General features: G+C 52.4%; 4 protein-coding genes across 4 annotated transcripts; 2 read left to right on the top strand and 2 right to left on the bottom strand.

Annotated features, from left to right (window-relative positions):
- Positions 1 to 1,135: 1,135 nt before the first annotated feature.
- Positions 1,136 to 6,562, bottom strand: LOC139600894 (myelin protein zero-like protein 2). The gene is made up of 6 exons (XM_071449468.1): positions 6,514 to 6,562; positions 4,977 to 5,143; positions 4,108 to 4,318; positions 3,055 to 3,199; positions 1,984 to 2,071; positions 1,136 to 1,468 (listed from the first exon to the last, which is right to left on the bottom strand). The coding sequence occupies exons 1-5, from the start codon at positions 6,560 to 6,562 to the stop codon at positions 2,011 to 2,013; spliced, it is 633 nt and encodes a 210-aa protein (XP_071305569.1). The 3' UTR covers positions 1,136 to 1,468; positions 1,984 to 2,010.
- A 2,668-nt stretch (positions 6,563 to 9,230) lies between these two features.
- On the top strand, positions 9,231 to 13,151 carry CD3E (CD3 epsilon subunit of T-cell receptor complex). Its single transcript, XM_071449444.1, has 7 exons — positions 9,231 to 9,451; positions 10,446 to 10,466; positions 10,730 to 10,744; positions 10,871 to 11,071; positions 11,286 to 11,438; positions 12,253 to 12,299; positions 12,880 to 13,151. Exons 1-7 carry the CDS (start codon positions 9,403 to 9,405, stop codon positions 12,934 to 12,936), a joined length of 543 nt encoding a protein of 180 aa, XP_071305545.1. The 5' UTR covers positions 9,231 to 9,402; the 3' UTR covers positions 12,937 to 13,151.
- Positions 13,152 to 14,254: 1,103 nt separating this feature from the next.
- On the bottom strand, positions 14,255 to 16,695 carry LOC139600952 (uncharacterized). The gene is made up of 5 exons (XM_071449566.1): positions 16,000 to 16,695; positions 15,506 to 15,712; positions 15,084 to 15,215; positions 14,883 to 14,923; positions 14,255 to 14,473 (listed from the first exon to the last, which is right to left on the bottom strand). Exons 1-5 carry the CDS (start codon positions 16,640 to 16,642, stop codon positions 14,411 to 14,413), a joined length of 1,086 nt encoding a protein of 361 aa, XP_071305667.1. The 5' UTR covers positions 16,643 to 16,695; the 3' UTR covers positions 14,255 to 14,410.
- Positions 16,696 to 16,775: 80 nt separating this feature from the next.
- ZW10 (zw10 kinetochore protein) lies at positions 16,776 to 25,743 on the top strand. The gene is made up of 16 exons (XM_071449565.1): positions 16,776 to 16,932; positions 17,490 to 17,624; positions 18,145 to 18,246; positions 18,661 to 18,738; positions 18,840 to 18,999; positions 19,166 to 19,315; positions 19,715 to 19,906; positions 20,095 to 20,246; positions 20,422 to 20,604; positions 20,805 to 21,043; positions 21,998 to 22,069; positions 22,688 to 22,857; positions 23,407 to 23,537; positions 23,784 to 23,915; positions 24,085 to 24,287; positions 24,539 to 25,743. The coding sequence occupies exons 1-16, from the start codon at positions 16,816 to 16,818 to the stop codon at positions 24,657 to 24,659; spliced, it is 2,337 nt and encodes a 778-aa protein (XP_071305666.1). The 5' UTR covers positions 16,776 to 16,815; the 3' UTR covers positions 24,660 to 25,743.
- The last annotated feature ends 108 nt before the right edge of the window (positions 25,744 to 25,851 follow it).

Raw genomic sequence — 25,851 nt, 5'->3', positions numbered from 1 at the left:
AATCCATCGGCAAAATCAAAGTGACCTAATCAGAGGAACAGAACAGCCACATCCCTCAGCCAAGGACACCCTGGAACTGACAAGTTTTAGGGATGTAATAAATCAAGATGTTGATGTGTGTCTGTGTGTATGTTGCTAACTGGGCTACACACGAGGTTTATGTATCCTAGAGCTGAACTATCTTGGTTATAATACCAAAAATCACACGTACAGGTCATAAAGAGCCTGGCCAGGTGAAGAGGCTGCCCCTGAGCAGGGGTAGAAGTTGGCTGGGGTGACATAAATTGTATGGGAGTTAATAACCCATCATAAGAGAGGGGCTGGACTTGGAGAGTTGCTAACTCTGAATTCTGTGCATAAAAAATGCTGGTAAAAGTCCAGTGGATGTGCTGGACTTGTGGGACACCACTAAGCACTCACCCAGGCTTGGGCTCCTCTGAAAGTATTTCATTCTCCCTCAAGTATTTCATTATTGGTTTGTTGCACACGGAGTAACAAATCCGATTTTGGGGACAAACAGTGCAAATCTGCTCATCTGAGGTGTCAGGGGCCCCCAGGTCACAGCCCACTCCACACTAGCCCAGCTCTCAGCAAGGTGCCTTTATTTACAACACAGGTGAGTGCAAATGAAAACAGCCAGGGAAGAGCCAGGGAACGCTGGCACTTCTCAGGTTATAAAGCCATAAAGACACTCTACAAACAAACAGGCCAATGCTGTGATTTGGGGCTGGGTAAATACTGTAACAGGATCCCTTTGGGGCTGGTCAGACACCCTTAGAACTCCGTGGGTTCCAGTTTTGGGGAGCAGGGGGAGCACTGGGATAGTGGGAATGGGAACAGGGGGAGCACTGGGATAGCGACAGGAGTGGGACTGGGAACAGAGTGGAGCTGCTGAACCCAGGCAGAAAACTCCCCTCAATCCCCAGGTTCTCCCAAAGCTGCCAGAGAAGGATGTCCAAAGCACCCTGGCTGGTGAGTGCCATCCCTGGTAACAACCAGCACACCTTGCCCAGCTCCAACTCTGTCCATCTAATGTAGAAAAGGAATTCCAAGGATGTTTGTTGTACCAGCTGAGACCTCACTGCTCAGTCTTCCTTCTCAGGGTGCCAGGGAGAGTCTCAGGGAATAAAACCAGGGCAGGTTTAAAACAAAGGCACGTTGTGGTTTCCAAGGTGCAGGAGTGCATCTGTTCAAACACCTCCCAGCCCTCTGTCCAGTCAGTCTTGGCACTTCCAGAGAAGCTCCCATTCCACAGGTGAGAAGATGAAGGAAAAGTTCTTTGTTCATGGGGCAGGATCCTCCTGCTCTGCTTCACTGAAGGGAATTCACAGCTCATGTAAAGTCACCCTCTTTCCATGCAAGACTTTCAGGTTGAGCAGAGCCCCATGCCAGCAGCGTGGGGCGTCTGTAATCCAGCTTTGTTCTAACACCCCAAATTACAAGCTTTCACCAGCTGCTTTGGAAGCACCTGAGAAGAAAGATTGTAAGAAAAGCAAACATCCATTACTCAGGGTTATTGTCAAAAGGCAAAATAATAGAGGCAACTGCTGACCTCAGAAACTGTGGGTAAAATTTGTGCTGACACGTTTAAGCAAAGACAATGAATATGGAGACAGTGCCAGACTTCCTGATGCAATTTTAAGACAATAAAGGTTAAAGTAATCAAAAAGCAGATTTCAAACTGACAAAAGGGAAGCAATTCATTCCTCTTCATCTACAAAGCAGGAATGCCATGGAAAGCAGCAACAATGGCTCAATGGCTTTCCTACAAATGCTCCTCAACACCAGGGTGGAGGAATCTCTTGTACAGTAAGAGGCTGTGATTGTGCAGGGATTGTTCAGCTGTCTCTGAAGGATCTTCAGCAGCAAAGTGTGACTGTGGCCTCAGTTCTGACTGTGAACAGCAGGGAAGTACCCGAGGGAATGTCTTGGAGAGTCCACAGGAGCACTGAGACATTAATTAGAGAAGGTTTGGATGGGTACCTGCATTGTGCACACCAGCAAAGACCTTTAATCTTCCAATGGAATGGATTCCTTTTTTTCCCCCATCTTCAGGCTCTCCTTTTCTTTACTGTTATAAAAATGGGAGGGAAAAAAAAAGAGAAAAAAAGCCCAAATGAGTGTCAGGCAGAGCAGCAGGATGTCCTGAGTCACACACAGCACACCCAAGGTGACATGGTGAATGTGCCACACGAGTGGTGACCACAGCTCAGAGGACAGGGTGGTCATCTCCCCTCCACCACCACGGCAGCTGCATCCCTCTGAGTGATGAGCCACTGAGAAGGGCAAGAGCCAGATGGGGACTCCAGAGCTGGTCCATCCTGGGGCTCTGTTCTGCCTGCACGCAGCCAATTATCCCTAATTGGGTTGGCAGTTTTGCATTGGGGATGCCCCATGCAGGGTCCAAGCCAAGAATTCAGGAAGGCCATAGGGATAAACTGGCCAAGAATTCAGGAAGGCCATAGGGGATAAACTGGCCAAGAATTCAGGAAGGCCATGGGGATAAACTGGCCAAGAATTCAGAAGGGCTGTGGAGATAAACTGGCCAGGAAATCAGAAGGGCTGTGGAGATAAACTGGCCAATAATTCAGGAAGGCCATGGACATAAAGGCCAATAATTCAGGAAGGCCATGGAGATAAACTGGCCAAGAATTCAGGAGGGTCATGGGCATAAACTGGCCAGGAATTCAGGAGGGTCATGGGGATAAACTGGCCAGGAATTCAGGAGGGTCATGGGGATAAACTGGCCAGGAATCCAGAAAGGCCATGGGGATAAACTGGCCAGGAATCCAGAAAGGCCATGGGGATAAACTGGCCAGGAATCCAGAAAGGCCATGGGGATAAACTGGCCAGGAATCCAGAAAGGCCATGGGGATAAACTGGCCAAGAATTCAGGAGGGTCATGGGGATAAACTGGCCAGGAATCCAGAAAGGCCATGGGGATAAACTGGCCAGGAATCCAGAAAGGCCATGGGGATAAACTGGCCAGGAATTCAGGAAGGCCATGGGGATAAACTGGCCAGGCTGTCCCAGGAGCCCCCTGCCCTCCCTCACCGCTCGGTGTCCGCCGCCTCCGTCCTCCTGTCTCGCGCCTTCCTGCGGCGCTGCCGGCAGATGATCACGGCTGTCACCACGATGATCATCAGCCCAGAGGCTGAGCCGATGGCCACGGCCAGGAAATGGATCTCTGAGAAGCTCACTGCGTGGGGAGAGACAGGGGAATGGAGCAGAGGGACACACGGGGGGAACGAGGCTGGGACGCTGTGTGAGTGAATAAAACCTTTCCTCAGGCTCCTCCTCTGCCCTCATGCTTTCTGCTTGTGAGAAACGCCAATCAATTGTTTATAAAAGTTTAAAAGTTTAATAGTGATAAAATGGTTATAAAAATAGTAATATAATTAGAGTAATAAAATTTTGGACAATATGAGACAATAGAAATAAAGACTTATGGACAGTCTGGGTACCTGTTTCTGGGCAAAATAAACCCAAAAAAGGACCCACTTAAACAGAGGATTAACCCTTAAAAGCAACAGCCTGTTGCATATTCATACACCTCATCCATGATGCAGAAATTCCATTCAAACACAGGATTCTGGCTGGGCAGTGTCAGCTTCTTCCTCTGAATCCTGACAGCTCTTCAGGGCTGAGCAAGGCAGGCAGAAGTTCATTTCTTCTGATAAGGGAGCAATGAATTCTCTTTCTCTGAAAGATTCAGGTGTCCTGTGGCTGCTATCTCAGTGTGAGTACCTCATTCCTCTCTTTAAAAAAGTATCTTACACAGCATAGCTTCTATTGTAACATTATAAACCTAAAACTATATATAACCTAAAACTTATAACCTAATAATACCTTATAACCTTATAACATTAACTTATAACCTAAAACTATCTTTAACACACTACTTAAGAGAATTAATACAGCATCACTTTCTAACACAACACATATAATATTCATTTTAATATTTGCAAAAAGCCAGTCATAAGATACGCGACTTACAACCCCTTTTCACAACTTACAACCCCTTTTCACAACTTACAACCCCTTTTCTCCCACGATTTTCCCTCTGCTTTAACCCACACAGCCTCTGGGGGGTTTTTGGCCTCTCACCTTTCTGCACAACCCGGAGCCGCACCTCCCCAATGGTGCCATAGACATCTGGCCAGTTTGTCACCTGGCAGGTGAAGGTCCCGTTGTCACTGGGCTTCAGGTTCCAGACCATGATGGAAACGTCGTGGCGCTCAATGTTCCCATCCCAGGTGACTCGGTCCTTAAACCTTCCCGAGGGGGGCTGGTAAGGCTCCTTCAGGAAGTAAAACACCTGCAAAAGTCACAGGTAGTAAAATATCTATGAAAGTCACGGGAGCCTCCAATGGCCTGGGCTGGAAGGGACCTGGGAGATTCCTGAAGTCTCACCAGGTGCAGGATGTCACCCAAGAGAGTGACATCTCTTAGGTGACATCCTGCACCCGATGGGACTTCAGGTTTCAGCCATGGTGTCAGCAGGTCCAGCTTTGTAAAGCCACGAATATTTTAACCTGACCACTCAAAACTAAATATAAGAGTGTTTTTTAGGCAGGGTCTATAAACAGGACTTGGATTAATCACTGTGAGTGACAAAGGCCCAGATGTACCTGTGGGTTTGGGGTGTGTCTGTACCCACTCACTGCTCACCTAGTGCTGGGTTTTGGGGTGAGAGGAACCCCTGGAAGGGAGCGTGGAGATCTCACTCACTGCTCATCCAGAGCTGAGTTTTGGGGTGAGAGAAGCCCCTGGAAGGGAGCACAGGGGTCTCACTCACTGCTCACCCAGCCCCTGGAAGGGAGCATGGAGATCTCACTCACTGCTCACCCAGCTCTGGGTTTTGGGCTGAGAGGAGCCCCTGCAAATGGAGCACAGGGATCTCGCTCACTGCTCACCCAGCTCTGGGTTTCGGGGTGAGGGGAGCCCCTGGAAGGGAGCACAGGGGTCTCACTCACGGGCTCGTGGGCGCTCAGGTCCTCGGGCTGGAAGTTCCAGCTCACTGACAGCTGCTGGCTCACGGGGCTGCTGCTGGAGAAGGTGCATTTCAGCCGCTGGTTGGTCCCGTTCACGGCCACCACCTCCTTGGCAGTGTGAACTTCCACTGCTGCCGCCAGCCACAGCGCTGCAGGGCAAACACAGGGGGAAATCGCTGTCAGGAGTGAGCTCATCCCTGCTCTTATCGCCTTTAGATCCCCGGAGCCTTATCTGTGCTGGCAAGGGATCGCCTGAGCGGCTCAGGCATTCCAAGGGGGGTGATCCTGCCGATTTATGCAGAAAACCCCATTCAAACTGGACCGAACCCACCCAATAATTGCTATTTCCCATGCCAGAACTTCCCTTTCTACACTTTCTACTCACTTTCTTCCCTTTCTACTCTTTCTCCTCAGCCTCGTGCACACCACGGCGAAACTGCTCTTACTGGTGTATCCAGAGCCAGTTTTAGAGGCTTTATAGCCCAGATGGCAAATTCAGTCAGGTCTAGAGGAAATCCTCAAGGAAAACGTGGATTTGTTTTTCCAAGAAACATCCCCAGAACCACCATGGCTGCTGCTTTAAAAATAAGTGAGCATCGAGCGAGTGATGCTCCCCTGGAAGAGGGACAACCAGCAAGAGGGAGAGCAAGGAAAGGAGAGGAGGAGAGTGAAAAATACGAAAAATTAATGGTTTGTTAGTGAAGGAAATAGAAAATATTAATATCCTCTCACATTAAGAAGATAACCCAGTGTGATTCAAGCAAAAAAAAAGCTTACATAGGGCTGTGAAATACAGGTTCAAAATAAAGATGTATTTGGAAGTAATTCATGACTAAACACTTCCTTCCAAATAATTCCTTATCTCAAAGGGGAAAAGACTTGAATGCCAAGGCACTGAAAGCATTCCCACATGAGAAACCTCATTGGCAGAGATCACGTTACTCATACATGGATTCGGTGCCAAATCTTTTCATTTTTAACTCCTTGAAAAGAACTAAGCGAGGAACAAGAGTAAGATACTTATTTTCAAGCCAGATTACATCCATGTGCTAATGCATTTGGGAAAGGAGGATGTGTTATTATTAAAATCCAGTTGTTTTGATATATACCAGTGAAAATTCAGATGAGTTTCTTGTCAGTCTGGAACCTTTGCTGTGTAAAGGATCTGAGGCCGAAGCTCCTGGACAATCCCTGAGTGTTTAGGAGCAAAGGTAGCAAAAAAGAAAAAAAAAAAAAAAAAGAAAGAAGAAAGGCTGGGAGTAAAGTTCAGATTCCTGGCAGGAGAGAAAAGGACGTTGAAAGCGGAGCTGAGGAGGAAATCAGTGGAGGAGATCGCTGCTCTTCCTCCCGAATACGCCCAGACCTGTTGGGGAAGAAACCCAACCGCTTCGTGCCACTTCCAGCCAAGCCCGAGCAGGAAGAATCGCAGCAAGGACGGGGGGAAAACCTCAGTCTTGGGGATAATTTCAGGGATCGGAAGAGGGGAGGGAGGGCAGCACGGCCGGGTTTCCTTCCTTACCTCGGAGCTGCGCCCCAAGGACGAGCGCAGCGCGCAGCCAGGTGCGCATCGGGGACACAAATCCGGGCTGCAAAGGCAAATCCGCTTGGGGGAAAAGATGAGTTTCTCGAAGTCCTGGCAGCACAAAGGGGCCGATTCCTTGGCCCCAGCCCGGCCTGCTGGCTGGGGAAGGTGAGCGCTCCCCAGCCCGAGTCAGGGCGCGCTCCTTGCCGAGCTGTGCCCAGCCCCTCCTCGCTGGCTCCTGCCGTAAATCAGCGATTCCCAAGGTAAGATTAATTTCTTCTCCCTCCCATATTCCCCTGCTCTTTGGTGTTGCAATCATTCCTCCCCCCAGCCGCCACCCGAAACCACTCCCCTTTTGTGGGAGGTAAAAGAAGATTTGCCTGGAGGTGTTCATAGGTGGCTCGAAGAAATGAGAGCCATTTGCTCGGCAAAAAAAAAAAAAAAAAACAAAAACAAAACTGCAAACGATCCTAAAAAGAGCAGCCCAAAACTGACAATCCGTGGCCGCAGTGTGGGCCCTCATCCAGGGGATGGAAACGTCCCACCAACCACTGACACCCACCCTAAAGCGATTTGAACGTTCCTTGGTTGTAGCCAAGGATTGGGAGCTTGGTGCTGGGGAGGTTCTGGGAAAAATCAGGTGGGAAATGGGTCCAGCCCGGCCATTTTCCAGCAAGTGAGAAAATCCGTGGGACACAAAATATTCCGCAGCCGGCACGTGGCTGTTGTGAGAGTGTGAAATCAGTCAGAGCCTGTGTGTTGGCAAAATGAGGATGTTTACACTCGAGGGCCATAAATCACTGGAGTTTGTGTCTGGTTCACCCTCCCGTCCCAGAAGTCATCCCAGGTCACCGCTCCCACTCGTGCCTGGTGCGGATTTCCCTTGCAGGGGTGCAAGGAGAGGGTGCCCCAACCTCGGGGTGTTTGGGGGGCTCCTATCAGAGATTTGGCGATGGAAAAACAGCGCTGAGGCCGTCAGCTCCCTGGGCTGTCCCCAGAAACAGAGCAGGGAATCCCGTGTGCGCTAACACAGCCCTGCTAATGCCGCCAGGACACCAAGGATCTCCATTCTCCTGGAATGATTTGGGGCACTAAGGGTCTCCATTTTCCTGGAATTATTCGGTCCCGGTCCCGTGTTAGTCCTTCATCACTTCACGTCCCCAGACTCCCACTCGGTTACAATTCCAGCATATCGCCTCCTTTTGTTTCCTCCCCACTGTGATTATTTATCACTCTGGGGCTTTGTTCAGGTTCAGTTTAATGTTTAGCAGCCAATTTGCTGCCACTTCCTAATCCTGATTCCCAGGCACGGGGCTGGGAACAGCCCCTTTTCCTGCAGACTTTTGTTAATCTTTATCTTTTAACAAAACACTTGGACTCCAACTTTTAAGAGAAGACCACGTCCCTGGCACACTCACCGGTAATCTAAATTCTCTGATGTTTCACTTGGAAACATAAACAAGGAAAAGAAAGCCCTGGCGGCCAAAGAGAGCACCCCAATGAAGGAAATGGGGCACACCAGCACCTCCCCTGTCCCTTCAGAGCCTTTACAGGTACTCTGCCCTTCATCCTAAAGCAGCCGGGCCAGGAGCCCCCTCTAGCGGGGCCAGGCACGGCCACGGCAGCGCCCGAGCGGGAGAACATCCCAAAAATGCTGCTGGGAGAGGGGCTGAGCGCAGGGGATGTGTCACAGACATGTTTTATGAAATAGCCTTTCTTTAGGATTTTTTTTCTCTTGAGAAGCCTCAAGAGCAAAATGTAAACAATAATTATCTGTTGCCGTAGAATGCAGCAAGTGTATCTTTGATTAGTTTCATGTAGTTGTTTGTAATTAATAGCTAATCACAGTCTAGCTGTGTCTCTAGTTAGATACAAGATCTTGTAATCATTCTAATTTTCTCTTTTGCTTTCAATCTTTCTAATAAAATATTTTCTTCTATTATTGTAGTATAGTTTTAATATAATATATATCATAAAATAATAAATCGAGCTTTTTAAAACATGGAGTCAAATTCTCATCTCTTCCCTCATCCTGGAGCCCCTGTGGACACCAGCACAGGGGCTGGGCAGGAGCCATGGCCTCGGCTCTGTGCCCGTGCAGGGCTCTGGGTGCTCAGCCTTGGGGGCAGCTCCTGCTTCCCTCATTCCAGCCTGGCAGTGCCTGAAGGGACCTGCAGGAGCACGGAGAGGGGCTCTGGGCAGCAGCTGTGGGGCAGAACAAAGGGGAATGGGTTCATACTGCCAGAGGGCAGGGCTGGAGGGGAGATTGGGAATCGGGAATTGTTCCTGGCAGGGTGGGCAGGCCCTGGCACAGGTGCCCAGAGCAGCTGGGGCTGCCCCTGCATCCCTGGCAGTGCCCAAGGCCAGGCTGGATGGGGCTGGGAGCAGCCTGGGACAGTGAGGGTGTCCGTCATGGCAGGGGTGGGGTGGGATGGGCTTTAGGGCCCTTCCTACCCAAACCACGCTGGGATCCCATGTGAAATCCTTTGCCACACTTGGAGCCTCTCAAGCTCTCACTTTGAGGAGCTGTTGGGAAGGTCCTGATGGATTCCAGCTCGTTTCTCTCCCCTCGGCTCCCAGGGCAGCTCCAGGAGCTGTCCCGAGCCTGCAGAGCTGGTGCAGAGCAGAGCAGCCACCCCTGGCTGCTGGTGACGTCCCATGAAGACATTTTGAGCCTCCGCACTTCCTGACCTGGGCTTATTTCACGTGTCTGCCTCAGCCTTGGCTGCTCTGGAAGGAGTGAGTGCCCCAGCCCTGCTCGGGTGGGCAACAATTCTGGGAAAAACAATCCTGGGCTCCTTTCTAGGAAAGCCGCCGTGTTCTTTCCTGCCACAGCCACGCCAGTCTGATGTGGTGGAGAGGAGCAGCAGGAGGAGGAACACGAGGATGAGGCTGCAGCAGTGCCTGCCCCTCCTGGGGCTCCTGCTGTGTGCAGGTGAGTGCCCAACCTGCAGGCAGCTGGGCTGGAGCTGGGTGCAGTGTGAGCTGTAAGGTTCCACACCCCGAATTTTGGGTTTATTATCCTTTATCCGTGCATTTTACTCAAAGCGTTTGGGGATCCCGGGTAAGTGATTCAGGCTTGATGGGATATCAGGGGTGGGGCGGCAGCTGGGATGCCCCACTGGCTTAGGATGAAGTGCAGAGTACCCGTAAAGGCTCCAAAGAACCCAGTAATGAGGAGAGAGAAGTGTGCAAGGTCAACCTATTTAGAGGTGCTCCAAGACTCCAGCTACTCTGCCAAAGTCCTGCGAGTACCAACCTTTGTGAAGATAGAAAACGTGGTTTATCAGTGTCCTGTTCTTTTTTCAGATTTAAATGTATCTCTGTAAAATAAAAACCATCAGGTCACCTTCTCTCCAGGGAAATCCCCTGTGGAACTCAAATCTGCAGTCGCTTATTTAAGTTGTTTTTTGCAAAAGGACAAATGTCTTTAAAGGAAATCACAAATGATTCACACCTCCTAAAAACTCTTTCTTTAATATTCCAGCTCCAGAGTCTCTCGTGGAGCAAGTTGTTTCCTACAAGGCAGAAAACCCACACAGATAAACAGTTTTACAGCCTTAAATCAACCTCAGGCTCCCACTCTTGCAGAGGACAGAGGTTCTTACCAGGATTTTCCGGCAGTGTTTGCTCCACGATAATAAAGCAGAATTTTGGGGTTTGCATCTTGCAATAACAACCCTTTTTCTGAGCTGGGTTGGAAAATTACTCAAGTTTCCATTCTGCGTTAGGCTGTGTTGAAAATGGCTTCCAAGTTCAGAACAACATCCTGTCTCACCAGCAGAATATGTCTGATGCCTTCAGCATGAATGTGGGATTATAAACATCTCTTTCAAGCTGAGTTCAGAAAGGATGTCCTGGGACTAGGAAAGGTGTGTGATATCTGAAGCTCAATTATTTAACATTTCTTATTCATTTTTTTTTTGCAGTTGGCACCACAGCTCAGCAGGGTAAGTGTATTTTACTGCCATCCTTAACTATTTGTCATGCTAAAAACCCCAAATATGCCTCAAAAGTGAGGACTAATAGTCAAATAGAAATATTTTAATTTTGTAAATAGTGCAGGATAGGAAAAAAATCACTGTTCATTAATTGACAGTGGTCTTACTGATTGGAGAAATTGGTCCCTAATTATTACCAGTGTTGGGCATTTCCAGTACTGTGAGGCAATGATGAGATGTTTTTTTAACACTCCTTGTTTTCTGTTTTGCAGGTGAAGAACTGGAGGGTAAGTGAACTTTACCAGCATTCTTTAGTATTTACCGGGATATAAAGACTGTAGCAGACTAAAAACCAGGTGGAAATATTTGACTTTTGCCCTTGGTTTCCTTTCCCATTGGTGTGTCCTCCCAAGGGGAGTTCCTGGTGGAGATTTCTGGCACCACGGTGACCATCACATGTCCCCTGGAGGACGAGGACATCCAGTGGGAGCTGTCTGGGAAAACCCAGGACACCAGGGAGAGGAAGTTCATTATAAAGGACCACGACAGCACCCCTGCCAACCTCAGCTGCTCCTGGGGTAGCACGAAGCGTCAGCTGTACCTGAATGCCAAAGGTGAGCGCTTACCCCTCACCTGGCAGGTTTTGGGGGCTGACTCTGCCTTTCCACTGGGGTGGGGTGAACGTGGTGCTGTTGAGGCCAGTCCCAGAGCCCATTTTTGGCAAATCTGCCCTCCCAGTTTGCCCTGTTCCCTTTCCCAGCTGCCCATAGCCCTGTGCCAGGCCTGGGCTCTCCTGGCTCTGAGCACCCCCTGCCCTCATCCCTGCAGTGTGTGCCACCTGCGAGGAGCTGGACGCCCTGACCGTGGCAGGGATCATCACTGCCGACCTCCTCATCACCCTGGGCGTGTTGATCCTGGTTTATTACTTCAGCAAAGGCAGGAAGGGACGGGCCAGCTCTGCTGGGGACAGCCGGCCACGAGGTGAGAGCCACTGCAGGCACCCCTGCCGCCCTCTGGGCACACAGGTGTGGTATTTTTGGGGTCCCCAGATGGAGGAGGAAGGAAATGATGAATCTGACTCCATGTTTTTAGAAGGCAGATATATTATTATTATATTATATTATATTATATTATATTATATTATATTATATTATATTTATTACATTATATTTATTACATTATATTTATTACATTATATTATGCCATACTAAAACTATACTAAAGAATAGAGAAAGGATACAGACGGAAGGCTACAAAGAATGGTAATGAAAACTCGTGACTCTCTCCTCAGAGTCTGACACAGCTTGGCACTGATTGGCCACTAAGTAAAAACAATTCGCATGTTGGATAAACAATCTCCAACCACATTCCAAAGCAGCAAAATACAGGAGAAGCCAATCAGATAATTACTGTTTTCCTTTTTCTCTGAGGCTTCTCAGCTTTCCAGGAGAGAAATCCTGGGCAAGGGGATTTTTCAGAAAATGTGACAGTGACACCCAGGGAAACCCTCACTGCATCCTCTGCTCCCCACGAGCTTCCAGGCAGTGCTCCTGCATCCCAGGGGTGTTCTCCAGGTGTTCTCTGAGCAGGGACGGGCTGGCTGCTGCAATGGAGCCCATTTCCCAGGCCGCTGGGCAGGAGCCAGCCCTGCAGCTCCTGGCAGCAGGTGGCTCTTCAGGAGCTCAGGATAAATCCATGGGAGTTGATCCATGGTGTGCCTGGCCCTGGCATCAGCCTGGAGGCCCCTCATGGCAGGAATCCCCAGGGATTCACCCTCTCTGTGCCTCTGTTTCAGGTCAGAAGATGCAGCGGCCTCCCCCTGTACCCAACCCGGACTATGAGGTGAGGACAGTCCCTTTCCATCCCTGCAGGTCGGGGAGGGACATCCAGGTCATCCATCCTTGGAGGAGCATCCAGCTCCTGGCAGTGCAGGAAAAGGGAAAAGGGTGCTGGGGGTGCAGCCCCTTTCCCTGGTGCTGCCATGGGGGTTTATCTGGGGGCAGAGCTGCAGCTCCCTGGGCACTGCCTCTGCTCTGCTGTGCCCTTCTCCACGCCCTGTGTGGGCTCAGGTGAGGGCTCCTTATAGCTGGTGCTGAAGGAGGAATGATGAGGGGGACTCCATCTTATCAGAAGGCTAATTAATTACTTGATTGTACTATATTATTCTGTACATCTAAAACTGAACCTGCCACAGAATCTCGTGACTGTCCCGACAGTCCTGACACACACACCCTGATAGGCCCAGGAAACAAAACACCACCACTGTGGGTAAACAATCTCCACATTGCATTCTCCTCTGGCACAAAAACAGGCGCATCAAATGAGATGAGAATAATCTTGGGAAGAATCGTGCCTTGCTTTTCTCTGTGAGGAGAAATGTGGGGCTCCAGCTCCTTACCCAGGGTCTCATGTCTCCCCACAGCCCATCCGGAAGGGGCAGCGGGAGGTGTACGCAGGCCTGGCCCCCAGGGCCATCTGAAACTCCTCTGATGGCAGCCTGGAGCCAGCAGCTCGGGGTGAAACGCTTCTGCCCACCTTGTCCCAGCTCTCTGCAGCTCTGCTGGGCCTCTGGCGCTCTGGCCACAGGACAGGGACGTGCTGTCCCACCCTGGGGTGTGCTTGGGTTTGCCAGCCCAGAGCAGAAATGAGCACATTGGCAAGAGATTTCCTTCTCATTAAAGGACTGCAGCCTCACTGGGCCTCCCTGGTCTCCTTTTCCCCTCACACTTCCCTCTGCTCCTGCAGCCTTTCCCTCAGGTTTAATGTCTGCCCTGAGCGCCCTCACTTGCTTCTGGTGTTCCCTGGGCTGAAAACAGATCCCTTTCAGGGGAATTTGCCTCTGACCTTTTCCTTCAGGTTTAATTTCTACTCTCAGTGCCCCCACTTGCTTCTGGTGGTTCCCTGGGCTGAGAACAGATCCTGTTCAGGGGAATTTGCTTCTTCTACTTTTCCCTCAGGTTTAATATCTGTCCTGAGTGCCCCCACTTGGTTCTGGTGTTCCCTGGGCTGAGAACAGATCCTTTTCAGGGGGATTTGCCTCTGACCTTTTCCTTCAGGTTTAATGCCTGCCCCCACTTGGTTCTGGTGTTCCCTGGGCTGAGAGTGGATCCTCCTGAGGGGGATTTGCCTCTGACCTGGTCCCGCTCTCCCCTTCCCAGCCTGGCCCCCATTTGCAGCAGTGCTGGCTCACAGGAGGTGACAGCGTGGCCCTGTGTGGGTTTGGGGCTCTGGGGCTGGCTGGTGCTGTGTGTATCTCGCCATCTCCCCGCCGGGGTGTGGGGCCTGCTGTGGTGAATGAGCCCAGCTGTGCTCTAAACCGCATCCTGGAGCTGCTGGGGTGCAGCTCAACGCCCCCAGCCCTGCTCTGCTGCTGCTTCCTCTGCTCAGGGCTGCCTCAGCCAGGCTTTGAGCTCAAACTGGCACCAAAACAACCCACGGGCCCCTCTTCACTGCTGCACCCCCACTTTGGGGTTTTACTGCCTGCAGGACTGAAAATTTCCTTGTCCTTCCAGGGCGAGGTGATGCTGCCTGGCCCTGTTGGTGTCTGTGCCCTGTTTTGGGGGCTCAGACCACATGAGCTGCTTCTGCTTGGGGCTGGGGAGTGGAGACCTGGCATTGCCATCCCAAATCCCATCCCTGTGCTCCTTCCCAGTGACCAGACCCCATCCCTGTGCACCTTCCCAGTGACCAGACCCCATCACTGTGCCCTTCCCAGTGACCAGACCCCACCCCTGTGCTCCTTCCCAGTGACCAGACCCCATCCCTGTGCACCTTCCCCAGGAGCTGCACACAGCAGATGGAGCAGGGAGCCCGTGGGACAGGCTCATCTTTAATGGCATTAATATAGAAGTGCAAGAGGTGTGGAATGAGCACAGGGCTGCAAGCAGCCCACCCTGGAGGGACCCCCAGGCAAAGCCAGCGTGCTGATGAAGGCAGTCCCAGAGTCTTCCTCCTCACTTGCGGGCACGGGCGGGGGCCAGCCGGCTGTACTGCTCCTCCTCCCGCTCTCCCAGGGGCTGCCAGGGGGAAAAAAAGGAGACATGAACCCAAACTGCACCTGCCCTGCCCTGGGAGGGAGAGCTGGGTCAGCCTTGGGCAAGATTCTCTCCACACTGAGGGGATGAAAGCGTCCCTATACTCACAGGGGGGCTGAAAGTGTCCCCACATACACAGGGGTGCTGAAAGTGTCCCTACACTCACAGGGGTGCTGAAAGTGTCCCCAAACACAGAGGGGGCCTGAAGGTGTCCCCCCCCACACACACAGGGGTTCTGAAGGTGTCCCCACACACACACAGGGGTGCTGGAGGTGTCCCCAAACACAGAGAGGTACTGAAGGTATCCCCACACACCCAGGAATGCTGAGTGTCCCCAAACACAGAGGGGTGCTGGAAATGTCCCCACACACAGGGGTGCCCCCAGACTCACCTGGTAGAGCTCATTGGAGATCAGGTTCTGCTTGTCAGAGGCTGAAGGAAGAAAGAAGGACAAGCTCAGGGACCAGGGGAGCCATGGGCAATGTGGGGAACGTTTCCAAACAAACCCAAGAGCTCGCTGCAGCCCCCAGGGGTGCCACACAGAGCTCCCAGGGGTGCCAGGCACAGCCCTGGGGCTGTTCCCATCCCTCACCTCGCGAGGTGTGTCCCCTGTTGTGGCCAGAGATGCAGTACACGGCCACTGCCAGGAACAGCGTGGCCACCACGTCAGCGACGACGATGCCTGAGATGGTGGGAGCGTCCACCTCGATGCAGTTCTGGCACACTGCAAGCCCAAAAGGACACAAACACTGAGGGTAGGGCCAGCTCTGCCAGTCCAAGAGAGCCCAGCTGGCTTTGCTGTGTGACCCATGTGTCCCCCACACCAGGGCAGGGCAGAGGAGCAGGTCATGGCACTGAGCAGGGCTGCAGGGCTCTCACACGGACACCGCACACAGAGGAACCTGCAGCAAACTGCTGGAGACACTCCCAGGTGAGGGGAAATTCCCTCAAGACCCGGCTTGGGGGAAAACTCCAAGCAGCTCTAGCTCTGGCAAGGCAGCAGTGAACACTTACTGCGGTAGTGCACCTGGAGGCTGATCCTCTTGTCTTCTCCTATCTCACACGTGTAGAGGCCCCTGGGGTCATCATAAACCCCGCTCAGGTCCAGCTGTGCCTCGTGCCCAACAATGCTCCCATCTCTCCACCAGGTGATGTTCTTGCCTTGGCTTCTCACACACTCCAGGAACACCTTCCCGCTGAATTCCTTCACGAATATCTGCCCTGTGCAAGGAGAAGGGAGCAGAGAGCTTCACCTCTGAGTGATGAGCAGCAGTGCAGAGCTCGGAGCTCCTTCCTGGGCAGGAAGCATCCCATCAGGCTGTCCCAAAAGAACTCTGGGCAAACTCCCCCATCCTCCTGCACTGATTCCTTTCTCCCCATGGACATTCCAAACATTCCCTGCTGGAAAAGGGAAGGTTTGGAATGTCACCAAGCCCTGGGGTTCCTTCCCAGCATGTCCAGAGACCACGGCGAGTGTCCGGCCGCTGACCCCACACCTCCGGACTCACCTCGGACCCCCCAGCTGGCCACGGCCAGGCTGGCCAGCAGCGCCCAGGCACTCAGAACCTTCCCCCCCGGCATGGCACGGCGGTGGTGGCTCTGTCCCCGCTCCAGGACGTGGGGACAGCTGTCACAACGAGGCACCTCCCGCCCGGGCTGCGTCAGGCACCGGATGCCGGGGGCTGATCCTCCCTCGCCCGGCATGGATGGATGGGGGCTCGGTGCCTGCTCCTCACCCCAGCACCCACGGAACCCTCTGAGCCCCGCATCTCCCTGTCCCCCTGCAGCCAGGGATATCCACTGATGCCCCCCAGCCAGGAAACACTGCAGAGATGGGGAATCCCCTGAATTTCCACATCCCCTGCAGCCACTGGTCCCCCATAGCCACGGACTCCGGCATCCACTGGAGTCCACTTGTCCCCCGCTAGCCATAGACCCTCTACATCTACTGGTGTACTCCAGCAACCACAGGTCACGCCACCCACAGATCCCCTGGCATCTCCATGTCCCCAAAACGGCGGCCCCCCCCATCTCCGGGTGTCCCCATAACCACAATCCCCGATCTTCGTGGCATTTTCGTGTCCCTATAACCGCGGTCCCCTCTTCCCCTAATCTCCGGGTGTCCCCATAATCGGGGTCCCCGATCCCCATGGGATCTCCATGTCCCCATAACCGCAGTACTCCCCAATCTCCGTGCCCCCATAACGCGGTCCCCTCTCCCCCCCCATCTCCGGTGTCTCCGCGCAGTCTCGAACCCGCGTCCCCCCGATCGAGCTCCGCGCCGCGGTCCCGTGTCCCTCGCGGCCGCCGTAGGGCGCGCAGCCATGGCGGCGCGGGCGGGCTCGCTGGTGGCGGCCGTGCTGGCGCACTCGGGCCGGCTGGACAAGGAGCACCTGGGGGCCCGCGTCGGGCGCCTCTCCCGCCGCGTCGAGGAGCTCAAGGCAAGGGACGGGGAGCGGAGGGGGCGCGGGGAGAGACGGGGAGCCGGCGCTGCGGCGGAGCCGGCCAGGACTGGGTGTCCAGCTGTGGGTCAGCTCGGGTGTCCAGCTGTGGGTCAGCTGGATCGGGGTGTCCAGCCCTGCTTTGGGCCGGGTATCCAGCCTTGGGTTAGCTCGGGTGTCCAGTCCTGCTTTGGACCGGGTGTCAGCCCTGGTTTGGACCGAGTGTCCAGCCGTGGGTCAGCTAGATCGGTGTGTCCAGCCCTGGTTTGGACCAAGTGTCCAGTCCTGGGTTAGCTCGGGTCCAGCCCTGCTTTGGGCCGGGTGTCCAGCCCTGGGTCACCTGGATTGGGGTGCCCAGCCTTGGTTCAGCGCCGGGTGTCCAGTCCTAGTTCGTTCCGGGGTGCCCAGCCCTGCTCAGGGGTGCCCAGCCCTGCTCAGGGGTGCCCAGTCCTCTCCATCCCGCGGTGCCCCGGCCCTGCCCCTCTCTCTCAGCCCGTCCCGGCTGTCCTGTCCCTGTGTCACCGAGGTGACACTGTCCCTTTGCTTTCTGTCTTCAGGGAGAGGTGTGCACCATGATCAACAAGAAGTACAGCGAGTTCCTGCCCAGCATGCAGAGCGCAGAGGACTTGGTGGCACAGGTGGAGGGGCTGTCCAACAACATCGACCTGCTCAAGGCGGGCATTGAGAACGAGGTGACTCCCAGGAACATCCTGCTCCATTTCAGCCCAAATCTGGAGCCCCCCACCCCACTGTGGGGTGCTTGGTCACAGCCCCAAACCTGCCAGAGCTCAAGGAGTGTCTGGACAATGCTTTCATGATGGGATTTTGGGGTTTGTGGCAGGACTCAGTGATCCCTTCCAGCTCAGGGGATTCTGTGAGTCTGTGGCTGGGATCCCTGGGTGATACCAGCCCTAAAGAATGCCTTGAGGTGACACCAGGGTGCGCATTAAGAGCTGCCACTAAGGGGTTGTCACTCTTGTATGGGTGGAAAAGTGTGTCACAGTGTCCTTCAGAGAGAAGGACCAGCCTTGGCTGTGGCAGGGGGTGGGACACAGGAATAAAAAGGATGGAGTTTTTCCCTCCTCACCAAATTATTCTCTGAACAGAAATAAATGATAATTGAAATTCAAGAGGAAAATGTGTGTGCTAACCAATGCTGTCATGAAACTGAACTGAACTGAAATGCTGAACTGAAAACTGCTGTTGTTTTAGGTCCAGCGAGATCTAAACGTGGCTGTTGCTGAGTTCACAGAGCTGAAGCAGCAGCTGGAGAGGGACACCCTGGTCCTGAGTGTCCTGAAAAAGCTGCAGGAGGTGAGGAGGAGGAGCAAAATAATCCAAAATAATCCTGCTCCTCAGTGTGAGCATTGTTCTGGGCTTCTGTTTGGGATGAGTGTCTCACGGGTTTGGTGAGTGTCTGTAGCTCACAGACTTGGGAGTGTCTGTAGTTTCCCAATTTGGGTGAGTGTCTGTAGTTTACAGACGTTGGAGTGTCTGTAGCTCACAGATTTAGGTGAGTGTCCATAGCTCACAGGTTTGGGTGTCTGTAGCTCACAGGTTTGGGTGAATGGCAGCAGCTCACAGATTTGGGAGTGTCTGTAGTTTCCCAGTTTAGGTGTCTGTAGCTCACAGATTTAGGTGTCTGTAGCTCCCAGGTCTGGGTGAGTGTCTGCAGTGTCAGAGCAGAGCTGCAGTGACACCCCCTGTGTGTGTGTTTGGCCTTTGCAGTTTGACACAACCATCAAGGAGTGCAACTCTGCCCTGCAGGAGAAGCAGTACGTGGCAGCAGCTCAGCAGCTGGAGAAGGTAGCAGTGCCCCTTCAGGGTGCTGGATGCACTGGCTGGGCTCCAGGGGATGCTTTCCCTGGCAGGGCAGTGCCTGCCTGAGCTGTGTCTGCTCTCCCCAGGCACGGAGCAGCCTCAGGAGCCTGGAGTCCCGCAGGGGCTTTGAGCTGAAGATCCTGAAGGCCCTGGGCACAGAGCTCACAGTGCAGACACAGAACATGATCTACCACCTCGGGGAGGAGTGGCAGAAGCTCATTGTGTGGAAACTTCCCCCTTCCAAAGGTGCTCACAGGGGTTTTTTCACTCTTTCTGCCCCACTGAAGTTCTCACCTGCAGGGTGGGAGATGCAGTGAAGCTGTTGGGCTGAGGGGGCTGAAGGAGCTCTGGGAGGGGTGGATCTTTGCTTCTGCAGTGCCCTGTGGCAGCCCTGGCTGTGCTTTGTGTGCAGGGAGTAGCAGCCTGGAGGCCCTGGTGCTCTCGGAGCTGCACTTGCACACGGTGCCACCCCAGGATGAGGACACTGCTGTGCCCCCCGTGGCTGCTGTGCTGCAGGCCCTGGCTGTCCTGGGAGAGCTGCACTCCAAGCTCAAGGATTTTGGTAAGACAGACCCCAGAAACAGCCCCAGTACCTCGAGGGGATACTTCAGCCTTGTTTTAACACTTCACTCCAGCAGGACACTGGAAAACTTCCTCCTCTCCTGGCTTCTGTTTCCCACTGAGGTGAATGCTGGAGCTCTTACTAATAGGAAAATATTTATCCCATTATCTACCTGGAATTACTTCTCCTTTCCTGACAATTCAGTGTATTTTTGGTCTGTGACTATGTGGTTTCATAGCCTGATGCTTGAAGAGTTTTACCTCATTAGTAATTCCCTGATAGAGCTGATCAAGGGATTATTCCTCCCACTCCCTGCAGTCTCTGAATCCAGAACAGTCAGGGCTGGACCTCACTGGAGCAATCTGCTGCTGGAAAACCTCTGTTTTTCCTTTTCCTCAGGCCACTTGTTGCTGCAGTACATCCTGAAGCCTGTGATCTCACACCCATCTCTGGAGCCAGTCCCAGAGGAACAGCCAGATGTGTTCATCCTGAGGTTCAGGTCCCAGGAGCTTGCTCTGGACGAGTCCTCTCCCATGGAGGTGTTTGAGAAGATCAAGCTGGTGTTTGAAGTTCTGCACAGACACCTGCTAAGTATGCAGTTCCTCTCTTCTGGAGTTAGTTATGATCAGTACCTGTTAATTTAATGGGAGTTTTCTAGAATATCTGGTTGTTAATCAGCAATACGTGCAAGGAAAATGGAGGAATGGCTTTTGAGCTGATGGAGGGTCTGGCCCGGGCAGCAGCTGTGTTAAAATCTGTTTTTCTTCCCTGGGATGCAGATGTGCCTCTGGAGCAGCCTGGGGAAGGCAGAGTCACCCTGGCAGAGCTGCTGGGGGAGCTCATCTGGGAGGAGCTCTCAGACTGCCTCATCCACAACTGCCTGGTGAACTCCATCCCGACCAACAGCAGCAAACTGGAGCAGTACAAAGAGGTGGGTCCAAAAAAGCCCCTCAGGGCATCCCAGGCACTCCAGTGGGATGGCATTCCAGTGGTTAATGCCCTCCAAAACCTCCTTCATCCTTTGCTTTCAGCCTTTATACCCAGTTTAACTTTGTTCCCTGATCTTTAGGGGCTGTGCTAACATAGAACACATCTGCTCTCCTCAGGTGATCGAATCCACAGAGGAGTTTGAGAAGGCCTTGAAGAAGATGCAGTTTTTGAAGGAAGACACGACTGCCTTGCTGAAATACGCCTGCAATGTGGATTCCCACTTTGCCAACAAGAAGTGCCAGGATGTGATCATGGCAGCCAGGAACCTGATGACCTCAGAAATACACAACACTGTGAAGGTGACCGGGGATGCCTCACACAGTTTTCCCATGTGGAAAACAATCTCTAAATATTTTTTAATAGTCCTGCAGTGTTGTGTTTATCTTGAGTCTTAAACCTCTGCCATTGAGTGCTTTTTAATCCTGCAGATTTTCCCTTTCTGAGCTCCAAATTCTGTTTGGAGAAAAACCATCCTGTTCTCTGTCTCTCCTTCCCTTAGATCACACCTGATTCCAGCATCGCCCTCCCAGAGCTCCCTGATCCTGCCTCAGGAGACCACGTGAAGCTGCCCAGAGTGCCCAGCCTGGTGCCCAATGGCACAGTGAGCGTGGGCAGTGAGGGCAGGCTGAGCCCCCTCACCCTGTGCCTGCCCTCCTGCCGCATCAGCTGCTCTGTGCAGCAGCTCGTGGAGCTGGCTTACCACACCCTGCTGGAGGCCACAGCCAGCACTGACCTCTGGTAGGGATTGCCTGGCATTCCTCAGTTAGCATCACTTATCAAAGCAGGATTTGTTTATTTAGTAGCTTGTGTGTCAGCCCCTAGCAACACCCAGCATCTGGGAATAGATTTAAAGAACTTCAGAAATTGGACTCAGGCATTGCTCTTGTTTTGGCTGGAGGATATATCCCTGGGTTTGGGCAGGAGATTGACACTGCTGCAGGCTGTTCCTTCAGGTTTTTAGAAAAATCAGTTGTTTAGAAAAATCAAACCCATCTCTTTTTGCCAAAACTAAGTGCTGGCCTCAGTGTGAGCAGAATTCTTTGTGCTGGTGAAAACAACTCCAGGCTGCAGCTGGCAGGGCTCTTGGGGAAAAACAAACAGGATCCACATAAACTCAACTTTAACCACAGCCCTGAAGCAGGAGAGTTGCCCAGGTAACAGCTGCCCTCAAGGGGCAGAGAGGGCTGGGTCTCCTGCCCACCTGGAGGGGCAGGGACAGTGTCCCCTTTGTTCTGGGCTTTCATGGATCTCCCTTCCACACTGATCCTCAAGGTCAGCACAGCCTTTGAGAGTTTTCCAGAGTGCTGACAGTGCTGTCATTGATGCTGACAATCCCCTCTTTGTGCCAGTGCTTCACTGCTCATAAAACCTTGTTGTGGGGCAGGCTGAGGGTGAGCTGTGAGCAGGACATCAGTGCCAGGCTGCCATGAGCCCTCTTTGGGCAGGCTGAGGGTGAGCTGTGAGCAGGACATCAGTGCCAGGCTGACACGAGCCCTCTTTGGGCAGGCTGAGGGTGAGCTGTGAGCAGGACATCAGTGCCAGGCTGACACGAGCCCTCTTTGGGCAGGCTGAGGGTGAGCTGTGAGCAGGACATCAGTGCCAGGCTGACACGAGCCCTCTTTGGGCAGGCTGAGGGTGAGCTGTGAGCAGGACATCAGTGCCAGGCTGACACGAGCCCTCTTTCCCTTGCAGCTGTGTGCAGCTCTTCGACTGTGTCAGGAACATCTTCCAGCTCTTCTATGAGGTAGTGCCCACATACCACAGGTGAGTGTGTCCACATTTCCTGTTCTGAGGGGCAGTACTGCTGTTGGAACAGTCCCACTTGTCCACTACAGCTCCACCAGCAAATATCAACTACTCAATCTCTAACTAAGCCATACCTGTGCAAAGCAGGTGCTTGAGAGTTTCTGTGTTGTCAGTCTATGATCGAGGGTGTGGGTGAAGGTCTCACACAGCTGTATTTGTTTCCAGCCACATAACTTTGACCTCAGATCTGATGCACAGATTTTTCAGGATGTTTTTCATGTGAAAAAAGGAGCAGCAGTGAAGATGGAAAGTTCACAATCCTGTCAGAGACCTTCTCTCCTCTTTCCTCTCTGTGACTTTGCTCTAACAAAATATATTCCTGTTTGAAAGCCCATGGCTGGAAACAGTGTGGGATAGCACAGGGTTCAAGTGCCTCAGTGCCATTTCTGACTCTTTTCCTGCCAGCTCCTGAGGAGTTTGTGAGATTAAATGTTTTCACTCTGATGTCAGTCAGGCCTTGCCAGCTCCATCTCCTGACAGACCGTGCGTTTCTCTAGGACAGACACGAGCATTTTTTTTTTAACAGAACCAGCTCTAAATAAACCCATTCATCCTTTTCCCTTCTTGCTGGGCCAGGGAGAACCTGCAGAAGCTGCCCCAGCTGGCTGCCATCCACCACAACAACTGCATGTACATCGCCCACCACCTGCTCACCCTGGGCCACCAGTTCCGCTACCGCAGCACCGGCGTGCTCAGCAACGGGGCCGCCACCTTCGTGGACCTGGTGCCTGCCTTCAGGAGGCTGGGTAACTTCCTGCCCCCTTCCCCTCTCCAAACCTGCTTGTGGGCCCCCGGGGAGTTCACCCTGGCAGTGGCTGCTGGGTGCTGTCAGGGAGGTGTGGCTGCTCACCCAGTGCCAGCAGTGGGTTGGTGTTCGGACCAGTGGCAGAAACATTTTCTGAGTTAGGAAGTTTTGGCTCTTTGAAACCTGAATCTTCTTGTGAGCTTAGTCCCAGGAACAGCTCAGCATGCAGCAAGATGTGTTCTGGGATCTGCTGCTCAGTCCTTGGATATTTTCATTAGTTATTCCACAGGAATAAATTCAGAGATAGGTTTGTGAGAGCTAACAGGAGTCATGCACAATTCCTTCTGCTGCTCTGCTTTTTTTCCAGCAGTGTTGTAGCAATGCAAGCTGCACTGGTTAAACTGGCTCTGGGAGACTGTTTGGAGACTGGAAATTGATTAAAAATAAAACATTATAGCAAGTTTATTATTCAGCACTTGCAGTCATAAATAGGCAGAGCAAATTTAGTTAATTGTTTAATTGCTTCTCTCTGCTTGTTTTGCTCCTAAAGGGATGGAGTGTTTTCTGGCCCAGATGCGAGTGCAGAAGGGAGAAATCCTGGAGAGGCTCTCGAGTGCCAGGAACTTTTCCAACATGGATGATGAGGAGAATTACTGTGCAGCAAATAAAGCCATAAAGCAGGTGAGGAAGGCAGAGAGAGAGCATCCCAATGCCTGCAGGTATCCTGGGGAGGGTGCACTGTGGAATCTCAGCCCTGACAGCTGTGCAGCTGCTAAAAAACCTGTTTTGTGATGTGATGGTTTGGGGTTTTTGTCCTGGGCTGTGTCTTTAGCAGGATTGCTCCATTGTTTCTCCCCATTTGTACTCTCCTGATGCCCTGGTGCCTTGCCCAGGGTTCTGGTGTCACACTCAGCTGTTGCCTTGCAGGTGCTGCACCAGCTGAGGAGGTTGGGCATGGTGTGGCAGGACGTGCTCCCTGTGAACGTGTACTGCAAGGCCATGGGGGCCCTGCTGAACACAGCCCTGGCAGAGATTGTCACCAGGATTGCTGCGCTGGAGGTAACAGCCATGGGGGTGCTGGGGACAGCGTTTGTCACCTCCAGAAACTCCCACACAGAAATTATAATCATGTATCCATAGGAAGTGTTCACAATCCCAGTTTTTCATTTCACTTGGTGCTCCAAAACTACACCTCACTTCTGCTCTGTTCATGTTCTCCCCATTCCAGGATATCTCTGCAGAGGATGCAGACAGGCTGTACTCACTCTGCAGGATCATGGTGGAGGAGGGACCCCAAGTTTTCACCCCTCTGCTTGAAGAAGACAAAAACAAGAAGTACCAGGAGGAAGTTCCAGTCTATGTGCAGAAGTGGATGACATTCAAGGAGCTGATGATCATCCTGCAGGCCAACCTCCAAGAAATTGTGGATCAGTAGGTGTTTTCCTTTCCAGCTGCTTCTCCAGGCCTGTGCCAGGGAGCTGCAGTTCAGAGCAAGAGCAGGAATTTCCCTTTCCCTTTCCCTTTCCCTTTCCCTTTCCCTTTCCCTTTCCCTTTTCCTTTCCCTTTCCCTTTTCCAGAGGAAAGAGTCAGGATCAGCTGCTGGCACAGGTCCTTGGAGGCTTGTTGGAGGTGCCATTTCTGGGCAGGTTGGTGCCATAAAGCTCTCCCTGTCTCCCTTCCAGGTGGGCAGATGGGAAGGGGCCTCTGGCAGAGGAATTTTCAGCAGCTGAGGTGAAGAGTTTGATCCGAGCCTTGTTCCAGAACACAGAGAGGAGAGCAGCAGCACTGGCCAAGATCAAGTGACTCCACTTTACACCTGCACCTTGTGGCACAGCAAGAGCAAACTGACACTTCCAAATACTTTTTTTATTTCACCTTTCTTATTTCTGCTGGTCTGGGAAACATTGGGATTGGGTTGGTGCTTCCTGGAGCTTGCCTGGGAGAAGGAGCATTTCCTGCTCAGTGTTCCTGTCACCTCATCTCAGGCTGGGCCCTTTCAGTGCCCAGCTGGGACTCCTCTGGGCACTGCTGCATCTGGGACCTGCAGCCCCTCTGTGACCTCTGCTGTCCCCCAAAGCACACATGGAGCCCAGAGACTTGGACAGTTTCTGATGTCCCTCCAGGAAGGGCCAGAGTTTCCCACCTCAGCTTCCCCTGAGACCTCACGGGAGAGACACTTCAGAGGGGGATGTGGGAAAGGAGATCCTGTGCTGGGTGAGCCATTGGTCAGGTCACAGGATTTCCCACAAGTAGGAAAATTCTCTTCTTTCTCATGGAAAATATCCTCAAACTGATTTAGAGCTTTTCAATGTCACTTTCCCAAGTGTAGAAGGCAGTTCAGCTCCTTCCTTTATGTTTGTGTTGGGTGTGAACTCCACACCTCTGGTGTCTTCCTGGGGTATTTTCTGTCCTTCAGGAGTGATGAGAGAAATGTAAACCAATATACAAAGGGAATGAAAGGTGCACTCACAGCATGAAGGCACAAAAGGCTGTTTGACACTTGGGTTGTTGTGCATTTCTTTTAATTGAAAATCTCACTGAGAGCATTCACTGAGCTCAGCCCAGAGACCAAGGTGCTGCAAATCCTTCCTGCCCTGTAGTGCTTAGAAGAGTTTCAGTCACAGTTTAATGTTTTAATCTGTTGTCTCCTGTTCTGTCCCACTCCTGTTCCCATTCCCAGGCATTTGTGCAGGGGCTGAGGCTTTCCTGTCACCCCAGTCCTTGCAGAGCCTTTGTGTTTTTGTTTTCCCAGAACACCTCATGGGATCCCCTGTCCCTTCAAACACAGGAATCCAAAATGGTCTATTTTGAAAAACACTTCTCCTCTGTTGATTGTTCACAGAATTGGAATTTGCTATTTTCTTTAATAAACTATTTATACTGAGCACGTTTGGGAGTCTGTTTGGGTTACAGTAAGTGAGGCAGCAGGAGCCAGTCCTGGGCTGTTCTTCACCTGTGGGAAGGGCAGGGTGTTTCCATGTGCAGTCTGTCCTTT

Source organism: Agelaius tricolor, unplaced genomic scaffold, assembly GCF_023055355.1.
Source record: "Agelaius tricolor isolate 1412-34295 unplaced genomic scaffold, bAgeTri1.0.p SCAF_29, whole genome shotgun sequence".
NCBI classification, from domain to species: Eukaryota; Metazoa; Chordata; class Aves; order Passeriformes; family Icteridae; genus Agelaius; species Agelaius tricolor.
The sequence above is the reverse complement of the archived record's forward strand: the minus strand, read 5'-3'. Positions and strand labels throughout refer to the sequence as shown.

Excerpts from the sequence above, each read along its gene's own strand:
- LOC139600894 (XM_071449468.1), bottom strand. The coding sequence starts at position 6,562 with ATGCGCACCTGGCTGCGCGCTGCGCTCGTCCTTGGGGCGCAGCTCCGA. Across the intron at positions 3,200-4,107 it reads GCTCCGGGTTGTGCAGAAAG|TGAGCTTCTCAGAGATCCAT; the intron begins GTGAGAGGCCAA and ends CTCCCCACGCAG. Across the intron at positions 2,072-3,054 it reads GAGGCGGCGGACACCGAGCG|TAAAGAAAAGGAGAGCCTGA; the intron begins GTGAGGGAGGGC and ends TTTTTATAACAG.
- CD3E (XM_071449444.1), top strand. The coding sequence starts at position 9,403 with ATGAGGCTGCAGCAGTGCCTGCCCCTCCTGGGGCTCCTGCTGTGTGCA. Across the intron at positions 9,452-10,445 it reads GGGGCTCCTGCTGTGTGCAG|TTGGCACCACAGCTCAGCAG; the intron begins GTGAGTGCCCAA and ends TTTTTTTTGCAG. Across the intron at positions 11,439-12,252 it reads TGGGGACAGCCGGCCACGAG|GTCAGAAGATGCAGCGGCCT; the intron begins GTGAGAGCCACT and ends CCTCTGTTTCAG.
- LOC139600952 (XM_071449566.1), bottom strand. The coding sequence starts at position 16,642 with ATGGGGATCGGGGACCCCGATTATGGGGACACCCGGAGATTAGGGGAA. Across the intron at positions 14,924-15,083 it reads CAGGGGACACACCTCGCGAG|CCTCTGACAAGCAGAACCTG; the intron begins GTGAGGGATGGG and ends TTCTTCCTTCAG. Across the intron at positions 14,474-14,882 it reads TCTCCAATGAGCTCTACCAG|CCCCTGGGAGAGCGGGAGGA; the intron begins GTGAGTCTGGGG and ends TCCCCCTGGCAG.
- ZW10 (XM_071449565.1), top strand. The coding sequence starts at position 16,816 with ATGGCGGCGCGGGCGGGCTCGCTGGTGGCGGCCGTGCTGGCGCACTCG. Across the intron at positions 23,916-24,084 it reads CCAGGATTGCTGCGCTGGAG|GATATCTCTGCAGAGGATGC; the intron begins GTAACAGCCATG and ends TCCCCATTCCAG. Across the intron at positions 24,288-24,538 it reads CTCCAAGAAATTGTGGATCA|GTGGGCAGATGGGAAGGGGC; the intron begins GTAGGTGTTTTC and ends TCTCCCTTCCAG.